General features: G+C 39.6%; 2 protein-coding genes across 3 annotated transcripts in view; one reads left to right on the top strand and one right to left on the bottom strand.

The window, feature by feature from the left end:
- The first annotated feature begins 51 nt into the window (after nucleotides 1–51).
- Nucleotides 52–4,886, top strand: nelfe (negative elongation factor complex member E). Of its 2 annotated transcripts, none has more exons than XM_041809232.1 (11): nucleotides 52–161; nucleotides 467–552; nucleotides 1,547–1,616; nucleotides 1,985–2,130; nucleotides 2,239–2,313; nucleotides 2,596–2,633; nucleotides 2,736–3,037; nucleotides 3,180–3,324; nucleotides 3,474–3,528; nucleotides 4,413–4,515; nucleotides 4,618–4,886. In XM_041809232.1, the coding sequence occupies exons 2-11, from the start codon at nucleotides 478–480 to the stop codon at nucleotides 4,695–4,697; spliced, it is 1,089 nt and encodes a 362-aa protein (XP_041665166.1). In that variant the 5' UTR covers nucleotides 52–161; nucleotides 467–477; the 3' UTR covers nucleotides 4,698–4,886. The 2 variants fall into 2 exon arrangements, with proteins under 2 accessions (XP_041665166.1, XP_041665167.1); XM_041809233.1 differs by having other exon boundaries at nucleotides 102–161; nucleotides 451–552.
- A 2,861-nt stretch (nucleotides 4,887–7,747) lies between these two features.
- The window catches only part of LOC121523686 (zinc finger and BTB domain-containing protein 12-like), an 11,321-nt gene continuing 6,007 nt past the window's right edge, over nucleotides 7,748–13,061 (bottom strand). The window contains exon 5 of the mRNA XM_041808626.1: nucleotides 7,748–12,059. Within this exon, the coding sequence (XP_041664560.1) occupies nucleotides 10,953–12,059 (1,107 nt within the window). The 3' untranslated portion in view covers nucleotides 7,748–10,952. The remainder of the gene's footprint in view (nucleotides 12,060–13,061) is intronic.

Genomic DNA, 13,061 nt, shown 5'->3' with positions numbered 1-13,061 from the left:
TCACAAAGACATCTTGAGCAAGGTTATTTGTTAATTTTCGAGAAGGGTGTCTTGGTGGCTGCGCTGCTAGATGTCTATGCTAATAAAAAGCGCCAGAAGAGGTTTCTACGTCATAATTCCTCGCCCGTATTTTGTTTAGCTCGGTGAACAGCACACTTTTGGTAAGTGAATGAATACATTCAGTCCAAGGGACTTTTCATGCATTCATGTATATTTACAGTCTAGTGTTTTTTATCATCGCCCGAATCATTTGCACTCTGTCGAAGGGGGTTTTATCTGGTTTAAATGTCTGCAAAGCGACTTTACTGGCGACGTAGCTAACGGAAGCTATCAGTGGTACACGTTAAAATTGATAATCGTTTGCTCAGTCTTTTTTTTTTTTTCTTTTTTTTACAACCTAGGACTTTCTATCTGTCTGTATTAATTTCTTCCCTACTTGCTGTCAAATAGTATATCTGTGTTGTAGCTGTTGCTATCATGGTGGTGTTTCCAAGCTCACTGACGGAGGAGGAAGAAGCTTTGCAAAAGAAATATGCTAAATTAAAGAAAAAGGTAAGAAATTAAAAGCTTTGTCACATCATCTACTACTACGGTCATGGTCTACAACCAGACAGAGGTGGGAAAAGTACACGACTATTGTACACAAGTAAAAGTACAGTTGATCTGGTAAAATTTACTAAGTACACGTGGATGTTCTGGTTTATAAATCTGCTTAAGTGAAAGTAAACAGTATTTAATTAATTAAAAGTTAACTTTAAGTACTGAGTGGCTGCTGAGGAGTTGTACAGTAAAATATGATCTTTCCTTTTTGGCAAGAACAACAAGAGAATTGCTGTCCAACCAGGTTGTTCAGTTTAAGTCACACCTCTGTATAAGGTAAAATACACAGCAGAATTAACAATGTTAATTTAACACATATAAATATGTATAGTTAGACTTAAAACTTTAAAAGTGACCATATAGGTCCACACTATATATAATTAAACTGTACTTTTCAAAGTATTAAATATTTTATATATTGACAGAGCTGTGGTAACTCTTGAAACTTGAGGAAGGGTGGGTCTCCTTTCAGAAGAATAAAACCAAGAGTCAACCTCATAGCAAGACAGTTCATCCTAATAAAGATTACGCACGGTGTGTCCCTTAGGAACACCTTAATTCACAATAGGGAACTCTATCTCAGTGGACAACTTTACTCATGGAGAAGATGTGTGCTACATCAAAAACTGTTACAAAATTGATCAGGGCAGCATTAGCATTCAGTGCGGGCCTTTGGGCAACGCCTTAATGTCAAGAACATCTATCTCTGTACATCGCTTTGTACTTTCCACTGCTCCTAAACGAGGAGGCAAGTCTCCCTCAAACTGGTTGTCTTTGGCTTTCCAAAGTGGTCTGCTTTTTCCCTCAGTCTCTGTTTGGTGGCATATCATCAGCCCCTTCATCCTCAACTCCATAATTGTCAGCATCCCTGACTCCCCAGCATCTTCAGCAGCATTGTCACTACTACTAGCATTAGATAATTCTTCTGTTTCTTTCTTCTTTTTAGAAAAAGGCGCTGCTTGCATTGAAGAAGCAAAGTTCAACCAACCAGACAAATCAAAGTGGTTTGAAACGAAGTAAGTTCATTTGAAAGAAATCTCATAAAACCAAATAAAAAGTTATTTTATTGGCTGTCTTGAAATACACTCATATTTATTCACTCCCAGCACATTTAGTGCTTAAAATTAAGGTTATCCATACACTCAACTTGGCTGTTGAGATTGTGTACAAAATTAGAGGATGAAATGAAGAGAATTAAGACAAAAATGAAGCAAAATTACCATTATGCTCGCTATACTTACTGTGAATAATTTGCCTGAATAGTTAAAATTCTTGAAAAGTTTTCATTTTTGATATGCTGTCTACATTAAAACATTTCAGACACATTATATTGAAACAACAAACAACACACCTTTTACTCACCTAACAATTACCTTTCAAACAGCTTTGTCGGACCAGCCTGTTGTTGATACGGCCACAGCAACAGAACAAGCAAAGATGCTGATCAAGTCAGGAGCCATCAGTGCCATCAAATCAGAAAACAAAAACTCGGGCTTTAAACGCTCTCGAATGCTGGAAATCAAACTTAAAGTGAGATGTTTATCCTTATATAATAATAAATCCTATGACAGACATTCATCTGTTTTCCTGTTCTTTTATTTAATATTATGATCAATGAGTATATTTCAAAAACCACAGGATCCTGAGAAAGGCCCGGTTCCTGCTTTCTTACCATTCCAAAGGAGCGTCTCTACAGATGAGGAACAACCTGAGGTATATCGAATATCAGATAAAACATGGCCATGTTTTCTTACTAAAAGGCATCTATTTTACAAATAAAAATCTGACTTATGTCTGCAGACTGTTAACATCTAAAGAGCCTTGTATTCAGAGTGAAATTATTTTTTAATAAGTGATTTCCCTAAAAAATGACTACAAGTAGCTATTCATGCACTCACTATATGTATTATTATTGACAGTTATGGATGTAGTTTGTAAACTATTGTAAAGTCTGGGGCTCTTATTGTTATGTAATCATGTCTGTGCTTCTTTTAGTCTGGAAAGAGAGCCCACAGAAAATCTCTGTATGAGAGGTAATGTCTGAAAATCATAATGAATAAGCAGACCAACATGTTTAAGACACTGACAGTGATTAATTAGTTTTATTTTATGATTTTCCTTGTGTGCCCCTGCAGCTTTGTCAGCTCAAGTGACCGCTACAGAGATGAAGATGATGGAGGCAGTAGTGGCAGTGGTGGCGGCGGCAGCATGTCATCAAGTCGGGAAATGGAAAGAGACCGGGAGCGAGACCGTGAAAGAGATCTGGAGAGAGAGCGTGAAAGAGACAGGGAGAGAGACCGGGAGAGGGACAGAGACAGAGGCAGGGAAAGAGAGCGGGAACGGGACCGTGAAAGAGAGAGAGACCGAAGCAGAGAGAGGGATCGAGACCGTGAAAGGGACCGGGACCGGGAGAGGGAGAGAGATGGACCCTTCAGACGTGAGAAAACAAATTATTTTGTTATAAAAGGAAGTTATACATTGACATTATTAGTATCTCTAATATATATGTATTGGATGTCATCAAACAGCTGGGTGGATTTTTGAATTATGCTTCTCTGTCTTCACGTTTTGACTCTCAGGATCAGACTCCTACCCGGAACGTAGAGGCGTGCGAAAGGGGAACACAGTGTATGTTTACGGCTCTGGGCTCGCTGAGGAAAGCCTGCGCTCTGCTTTCTCTCAACATGGAAACATCATCGACCTCTCAATGGACAACCCACGCAAGTACGGAACTATGAAAAAACTCTTTCTGCTCAGCTTACATATCTACCTATCTTAATACATAGCTATTACACAGAACAATTTACTATCTTTTACCACTTCACAAAAAAGTTCACATTTACATTGTATTTTTTTCCTGTTTGTCTTTCTAGTTGTGCATTTATTACATTTGAGAAGATGGAGTCTGCAGACCAAGCTGTGGCAGAGGTTGGTATTAACTGATAGAAGGAAATAAATAGAAAAAAGAGAGAAAATTAGAGTAGCAGCACGATGAGGTGTACAACAATCTGATGCCACATATACTTAAAAAGGTGTAGGAAAATGCCATGAAGTACTACAGCCGATTTTATGCAGTTAGCAAAATTTTCTCAGTGAGGGAAGAGCTACTGTCTTTGTTTGTTTTTATTTGTTACATTTTAATTCATAGAGTATTTATGTCAGTGAGAAAGTGTGTCAACATCATGTTTCCTTTTCCAAATAACTAAATAAATAAGGGTTAATGAATAAAAAAGGGTTTTAATTTAAATACTAATCCTAGCCAAGGCTCACTTTGTGGCTACTTCCAGAGCTGATCAACATGAATCAGCTGTAAACGGTTGCTGTGAAGAATCACTGAATGATATGAAGAAGCTGAATCATACTGAAATGGGCTAATGTCTCGGAAATATTTCAAAGGTTGAATGAAGTCTCTTGGTGGAAGTATGAATGAGTTGTAAGGGTTTGAATGAGGGTGAAAAAATGTCATTTTATTCGTTCATTTTAATAGTTCCAACTTTTTTGGAAATCAATGAATGTCCCTGAAAGTTTGAATGACACATCTTAGAAAAGTTACTGTCCTCATTTGGCTGAATATTTTCACACTTGAATCGGTTTAATTTTGTAGAAGAAGTGGCATAGAGCGTTTGGAGTGAGGAGTTCACCTTCTGACTCTTACCCCCAACAATCCCATGTGTAGACATTTTTTATCTAAGCTATTCTACTACATGGCACTTTCAGCCCAAACAGCATCGTCACCACCAGCAGATATGAAGTTCTGTATATGCCAGACAAGGCCACCACTCTTAACACACTTTGCTTCTTTTGTCTCACAGCTGAATGGAAGCTTGGTGGGAGACGTTCACATCAAAGTCAGCATCGCCAGGAAGCAGCCCATGCTGGATGCTGCTACTGGCAAATCTGTCTGGGCTTCACTAGGTAAAAACACAGCAGTATTTGTTGCTTAGACACTGATGAGACTATGCATGTGTGTGAACAGTGAGAGCTAACTTTCACAAATGTCTCTGTCTCCTTTCACAGCTGTGCAAAACAGCACAAAAGGCTCCTACAGAGACAAGAGGAACCAAGTGGTGTACAGTGAAGATTTCTTGGGCTCATAGCTTATGTTTTTGTTGAAAAGGATTGTTGGCAGCGATCTTTAGAGAGAGATGTCTACCAGACTGTTCTGCATCTCAAAGTTCGTATGGTTGTAGTTTACCAAATCGTTGTGTGGTGCTGTGTGGCAGCTTTGCTTATGAAACTAGATAAAAGCTCAGTAAGCTCAAGCTCAATAAAAAATGATATCCAAACATTTTTTCTTTGTGATTTTTTTACAAGGCAGTCAAAGTGAGTTACTTTGGTTATGATAAAGCTGAGAGAAACTGAGGGACAAGTTTGACATTTTTCTGTATAATCATCATGCAAAGCTGGCTTTACTCTGCTGATTTTCAAATATTAACTGATTTTGAAGGACAAGAGACCATAAGAAAGAGGGACAGATTTTACAGTGAGACCACACACCGACTATACAGTGCCTATAAAGAGTAGTCACCCCCTTGGATGTTTTACCCTTTTACTGATTTTATAAATCAGTCATTGTCAATGGAATTTGGCTTTTTGGACAAAAAACAAAACAAAAAAAACTTAATTTATAAGTGATGTCAAATAAAATACGTAAGGTAAAACTAGTGCATAAATATTCACCCCCTTCATGTCAGTATTTAGTAGATGCACCTTTGGCTGCAGCCATAAATTGGATTGAGGTCTGGACTTTGACTTGCACACTCCAGAACATTTACCCTTTTTGTTAAAGCATTTCTGTGTAGCTTTCGCTGTATTCTTCTTGCTGGAAAATAAATCTTCTCCCAAGCTGTAGTTCTCTTACAGACTGAATAAGATCGTCCTCCAGGGTTTCCTGTAATTTGCCACATTCATTTTAGCCTCTACATGAAGAAGCCCCCCAGCATGATGCTGCCACAACTGTGCTTCACAGTGGGGATGGTGTGGAGTGGTCCACATGCCTTTGGCAAACTATAATCAAGATTTAAAATGAGTTTCCTGCAAAAGTGGCTTTCTCTTTGCCACTCTCCCATAAAGCTCTGACTTGTGAAGAACCTGGGTAACAGTTGTTGTATGCAGAGTCTCTCCCATCTCAGCTGCTGCAGCTTGTAACTCCTTCAGAGTAGTCATAGGTGTCTTGGTGGCTTCTTAATTTTTGCCTTGCACGATCACTCAGTTTGTGAGGACGGCCTGATCTGGGCAGATTTACCCATTTATTCCTTCTGGTACTCGATGGATTTAACCTGAACTCCAGGGTGTATTCAGTGCCTTGGATTTTCTTTTCATCCATTTCATGACATACTTTTCAATAACCTTTTCTGTGAATTGTTTGGAATGTCCTTTTGTCTTCATTGTGTAATGGTAGCCAGGAATAATGATTGTCCAGTGACTAGACCTTCCAGACACAGGTGTCTTTATTATACTACAATCACTTGAGACACAAACAGCATTCAGGTGATCCCCATTTCACAAATTGTGAGACTTGCACCAATTGGTTGGACCTCTGTTGAATTAGATCAGTCACTTTAAAGGAGCTGAATATTTATGCTGTCACTTATTTTACATCACACATTTTTATTTAATTGATATTACTTTGGAGAAATCTGTATTGACTTTGACATTGAATAGATTTTTTGTTTAAAAAGCTAAATTTATATTGACCATGATTGATTTAAAAAAGTAAAAAAAAATAAACTTACTAAATAAAAATAAAAGGGTGAATACTTTTTGAAGGCAGTGTATGTAGTAATGACTGTTTAATGGTTATTCCACAGACATGAGATCTCTCAGACACCCACAGGATCGAGCTCGACTTTGTAATTAAAACAAATTTGGAGGATGAACTAAAACCTCAGCTGGATGTCTTGTTGTGCATTTTGTTTTGCAGTGAAATCCCAACTGAGAAGACAGTAAAGTTAAATTGTCGCTATGTTTGTGAGTTATAAAGGTACAAAACATTTGATTGTTGGTGCTTCCCAGTCTGCTCAATCTCATTGGCTTTTGGAAGAATTCAGTCAAAAGCAACCAAATCTGTAATCATGAATATCACTGAATTTACAATTCCAAATCTGGGAGTGTCCGACTCAATAGGGAGCAGCAAATTAGTCATACTGTCACAACATACTTGAGGATTGTTTCTGAGAAGCCTCAAATCCGGTCCCGCCTGGTGATCATCTGGGGTCAACTCAGGCCAAACATCATCTAGAGCAGTGGTTATCAAATGGTGTGCCATGCCACACTGGTGTGCCTTGAGACAAGTCTAGGTGTGCCTTGAAAATTCGTCTGACTTTACATAAGTACTACAACTATGCAAAAACTAAAGAGACTATAACCGATGTCCTTACTGCATGCAAGTGTTACACGTTGCTTTGCTTCATATGGTATTGCATGGTCACTGTCCATCTGTTATCTGTGAAATATGCAAATGTAAATTTACATGTAAAAATATGACATCTCATTCTTTTACTTAGAAAATCTGAGGTATGGTGCCTCTAACAGCTGTGAGCCACATAGTTTTGTCTCCATTTTAGCACAAGTCAGACAATAAAAATTTAAAAAAGGGGGTATGGAAAATATCCATGCAACACACTCCTCTTTGTAAAACAAGCTAACAAGTTTCAGGAGTGAGAAAAGTGGAAGAAAATTAAGGATATCCTCTGGTGGGACACTCCTGGTGTCTTGTCATCCTTTGTGCAACCTCTTCCCTTGTTACTTGTCCATCTTAATAGGAGTGACAGAGAGAAAATAGGAACAGGGTGACCGGGGATAAACCTGGGGAGCTGCAGTGCATCACTTGCAGAGTGTCAGGATGCTACAAAAGGAAACTCTGTAATCAAACTGATGTAGCTGGCACTTGCTCACATTGCATGCAGTTGGGACTGGGACATGTTGCTACCTGCTACACATGCTAAAGAGGCTATTTTGCAAGGACATTAGTATGGTGGGCCTTGAGACGTCAGCTTGCTTTTTGGTGTACCTTGGGGAAAAAAGTTTGAAAACCATTGATCTAGAGTGTAACTAGCCTCATAAAAACAATAATTTCAGGGGGCAGCAGAGAAAAGACAACAGCAAGGAAGATGCCAGTCAGTCTGCAGACATCAACTATGAACAATTGAAAGCTTCCAGTTCTTTTATTTACATCATCTTTTCTTTAAACAGTAACCAGTCATCACACTCAACACATACTACACACTTTCAACTTTGATATTCAAATTCTCAGTTAAAACTAATCGAACCATTTAAGGACACAAAAATGGCAGGTCTAAATCACAGTGTGAGAAGCACAGGCATTAAAAAAAAAAAAGCCAAGGTAAAAAGCTGAATTCCATTAAGCTTCAGTCTCAGGCTCTGTATGGCAGTAATCACAATAACCCAGCCTACACCTTCTGCTCAAGATGAACTGAAACTAAACTGTCAGGTCAACAGATCATTCTATCTCTGGCCGAACCCTTTCATTGCTAAGTGCCGCTCCTGTTCCCTGGACTGGAGTATAAGTAGCAAATTTCTTACATTTAAAGTGTATTACTTACCTACTTAAGAGTCCACCATTTTGTTTTAATTGGCACACAGTGAATCTTGGGGCATGAAGCCATGAAAGAGGAACCCAATGGATCCTTAATGGCCTTGGAAAGACATAGGGATTTGTAGGCTGCATTTGAAGGCAACTGAAAAATGTAACAGCCTTTGTTGTGCCGCTATGGTGCAACTTGCCTTAAAATGTTTCTTCCAAAAGATGCCGAAGACACTGGCATAGCCAAACAGTGTTTCCATTAGCCTTGAAAGTCGGATGTCACAGCGTGGAATATTAATTCCCAGTTGATGGGGTATGAGTTGGTAACTCAGGACTCTGAGGTTATGACTTGACTTAGGGGTGGAAAGTGACTAATAACATTTACTCAAATTGCAATAATTAAGTGGCTTTATTTGTGTACTTGTACTTTTTTGAGTACATTTTGAAATCAGTAGTTAACTTTTACTTAATTGTATTTTGGGGAAGTATTGTACTTTTTAAAAACATCAAGTATGGAGTGAAAAAACAAAGACTAAAAGTTAAAACAAGGTTCTAGCTTTCTGTCAATGATATAAAACTGGCTGGTAAGTGACAGCACATGACAGTCGGTTGCACATAGCAAGAGATTGATTCTACATCTCATCTCATAAGAACTACTGGATTTTACTTCATCATAAAGGTGCAACTACCTGAATAATCTTGTTGGAGATCCATATTCCCCTGTTGTCATTGCCAATAAGGACTGATATTTTACTGTACAACTCCTCAGTAGCTACTCAGTACTTAAAGTAAACTTTAAACACATTTTACTTTCACTTGGGTATATTTATTGGCCAGTTCTTCTACTTTTAAAATTCATTTTTACTTTAGCACCGTAGTTCCGTACTCTTTCCACTCCTGATCCAACTGGCATCTTGGAATTTCTGACTTCCAGGATCAAACTGAGCTCACCTGTAGAATACAGTTCTCTGTTATTCGAAACACTAACGCAGTGAGAGACGCACAGGAGTAGTTATCAAAATAACGAGGTCTGAACTCCATTTAGCTATTCAGGCTCCTTACTGTATAGTGTTCTCACTGTCACGGCTGAATACAGCAGAGTCAACAATACAGTTTTTGGTAACCCCTTTGATTTTCCTGCTTTGCTCAAACGTCTCCTATACCGAGGGTTAAATACAGTACTAACAGTATTTTTAACCCTACGCCATCACAAGTGATGCATATATTCATGCAAAAACATAATTTTACATGAAAAGGTATATTCCCACATTAAAGATTTAAAAGTCCTCTGAAGCCTTATTCACACATGCATAAACACACAGAAAATTTGACAGGGGTCTGTCTGCAGACCATACATCTCTGACAGCCACACTCACAGAATTCATCCTAGACTCCATCACTGTCAGAACAGAAATGCACATTAAAACTTTTCAAAAGAAAAAAAAACAAAAAGAAAAAAAAAAAACAAGGATTAAACTTCTGCTTAGGGTTAGGGTAATGATAAAATACCAGAAGTTAAAAGCCTGCCCTGCAAAATCTAATTACAAAACGTATAATAAAGCAGATTAAACAGTCTTCTTACAGGGGAAAAAGCTCATCCTCCATGAAAACATTTTAAAACATCAAGCATGGTTTACGTAGCTCAGTTAGATGTGTAACATATGTAGATAATGTAGCTATGTAGCAAAAGCTACGCTTACAAAGCAGCTACGTAAACTACGTAGCTTTGTTAGCTTTTCTACATTTGCTAAAGCTTATGCTAAAGCTGACTTGGCTACATTTGCTTAAGTAGAATCATTAATAACGCAGCTAGCACAGCTATGTTAGCTTTAGTTAAAGCTAATGATGCTGAAGTGAGCCACTGTACGTGTAACTACTTCTAAAACAGGTGCATACCAAGTTTAATCTAATCAGACCTCTAATCTGTTTCTCTGTTCATTTAAATGTTGCTGTGTCTGTAATGTTTCTAATGTGGTTATTTCATGAATATCACAGCCAGACTTTGTTTATAGATGGATGATTTTTTTTAACTAAAACTGGAAAACACGTCGGACCAGCAAACTACAACACTTCCATTCTGAAAGAGATTGTATCTCAGATGAACAGTCCATGAGAGTGGACGTCAGAAATGTACAGTGCAACCAGACTGTCTTGGAAAATTTCCTCAACATTTCTGCATGTGTGAACACAAAAGGATAATTTTATCCATAACTTTATAAAAGATTTTATCTGCCAGCCTGCTAGTAAAATTTTCACAAGAGGTCTTGATGAGCTGATGTGTGGATGCAGCATGAAATATTTTGGAACGTTAACCAAAAAGAGGATGTGTATGGGGTGATGATGGTTAGAACGTGTCTGATTGTGTTCACACATGCTGTTTGCACTGAATTTTGGGGAAATTTTCAGGATCTTAATGCTCAAAATGCAGCTGTTTCATTTTGTTTTCTGCTTTATAGATTTTATGGATATGTCTAATCACATGTAGCATGGATATAAGGGCAATAACCCATTATAGCACCAGTCTTTGTTGCAAGTCTGCTATTTTGGCACAACATTTTAGGTCATTACTCATCTTCTGAGACTCCCCTTCCAAGGGAAACTTCCTGCTGTGAGGAAAATATGTGAACAAGCATTTCAGGAAGATTTCAAAGGCAGCCAATTCCTAGAAATTTTCAGGAGCGTATGAGTGAAAACGGCTTGGCAAGCCCTTCCTTGATAACCATGTGGACATTTTGACCTGTCAGTCTGAGATCTGCCCATGACAGCTTATCACTGTAATAGTGTTTCTGATCTGTAATACTTTGGTCTAAGACACTTGCTCCGTCACCAAACATTCTTGCTCTTCCTCTCGTATTGCTCCAGCGGCTCCTCTCGCTCTCTCCCTCTCTTCCTGCTCATGCAGTGAGTTCTGCCCGGTGGTTTTGCCATGCTGCTCCTTCAGGTGACGCCGTAAAGCTGGCTTGTGGGCGAAGCGGGCATGGCAGTAGGCGCAGTGGTGTGGCCGCTCGCCGCTGTGGAGGTTCATGTGGTCTATCAGTGTGGATTTCTGTGTGAATGTCTTGTAGCAGAGGGGGCACTGGTGGGATTTGCCGCCACCTCTGTGCACAGCCATGTGTCGGGTGAGGTTGGCAGCATGGTGGAAGTGTTTTCCACAGCAAGGGCAGGCATATAGCAGGTGGGTGGAGCGGGTGTGGAGGGCAAGGGAGTGAGGAGAGGGGAACGTCATGCCACAATGCTCACAGATCACAGGCCCAGCGACGCTTGAAGTGGATCCCACCACAGCCACAGACTCGTCTCCTCCTTCGTTCGCTCCTACAGCTGTCATTCCTGAGCTCCCCTCTCCTGCACCGGACTCTTCCAGGGCATAATGACTCAAACTGTTGGCACCCATTGGTGACAGCTTCTCTCCCTGATTGTCACTCATGCCAAAGTCTAACTGTGGGAGTTCAACAGCAACATAGCCTCCTCTTTTAAGCCCATCCTGGCTGAAGTCAAGCCCTAAACTTCCTCCCATCCCTGCAAGATACCACAGCTCCTGCTGCTGGCTCACGCTAGGAGCTCTTTTCTCCAGTGATGTCATCCACCTTTTCCTCTTAAAACCCCGCCCCCTGCCTTTACCTCTGCCACGGCCAATTGTAGGGTCAGAGAGCCGGCGCCTAAAAGTACGTAGCCCCTCCACGGAAATTTCCCCAAAACCAACTTCATCTTCTGTTGGATTTAAGTCAAATTCTCCGCTCTCTCCGCCAATCACAACACCGTCTGTCTCTGGGTAACACCCCTCCTGAGCTCCATCAGAGGGAGCTCCTCTCTCCTCGTCTCCCTCTCTGTTCAGCTGCTCTTCTTCAGAGACGTACACTTTGAACACATTGTAGTCCTCCTGTCTGGCCTCCTCCTCCTCATCTGATCCATTCACCTGCATCAGATATAAAGAAATTCATAAAATATCCTTAAAGTAGGAATTTTGGAATAGTTTTTCAGAAAAATTTTGACCCGTCTATGGGAAAAAATATATTTACAGTATTTATAGTAAACTTGGTTCCTCACAAATAGGAGGCAACAACAAACACCACTATCACTTAAAGGACATTTTTAAGTGTCAATCCTTTCATTCTATCTACTTTGAATCCCCAACCCTGTCCAACGGGTACTTATGATGTCTAATTCTTGTGATGCTTGGTTTTAGTGTTTGCTTGGGTTTTTTGTTTAGGTTCTTTTTACTGTCTGGGTTTCATTAGATGCTGTTTTTGTGTCATTACTGTTGGTTGTTTTGTTGTCTTTCATTTGGTTCAGTGACTTTATCCTTCTTTCTGGTCTTTTTTAAACGTCAAAAGCACTTTGTTATCCTCTGTTTTTAAAGGTGCTATACAAGTAAATGTACTATTATTACCCACGCCGATGAAATCGGCAGTGGGTTATGTAAAGGGTTCCGTATCTTTGTTTGTTTGTAACTCGAGAATGGAAAGTCAGATCTTCACCAAACTTTTAGGGAATACTGGGATAGTGACAGGGAAGAATCGATTAGATTTTGGTGATGATCCGCGCATCCATTCGGTTTTTGTCAGACTTCGAAATTTTCAACACCATACAAATTAATGGGAGCATAAGTTCCTCAGTGGCGCTGCTCAGGTGTGGGTCTGCCGCCTCAGACGGCCATTCTAGTTAGCATTATTTACCATGTTTCATCACATTTTACTAATCCTCTGCCAGGACTATTTAAGAATCAAGTCCTGCAGGAATAGAGGGAGTAAAAAAAAACACTTTCATTGTTTGTCTTGATGTACATCAGTCACAGTCCTGCCCTTATCTAAGGCCATGGCATCATGATAAGTTCAGTGACCTGTTGTAGCAGCTTTCTAGAAGTTGTGCATTAAGTTATGGTCTACAGTTCACTCTAAACACAATACTGACATAACTT

Source organism: Cheilinus undulatus, linkage group 16 (assembly GCF_018320785.1).
Source record: "Cheilinus undulatus linkage group 16, ASM1832078v1, whole genome shotgun sequence".
NCBI classification, from domain to species: domain Eukaryota; kingdom Metazoa; phylum Chordata; class Actinopteri; order Labriformes; family Labridae; genus Cheilinus; species Cheilinus undulatus.
This window is presented reverse-complemented; position numbering and strand designations above follow the sequence as displayed.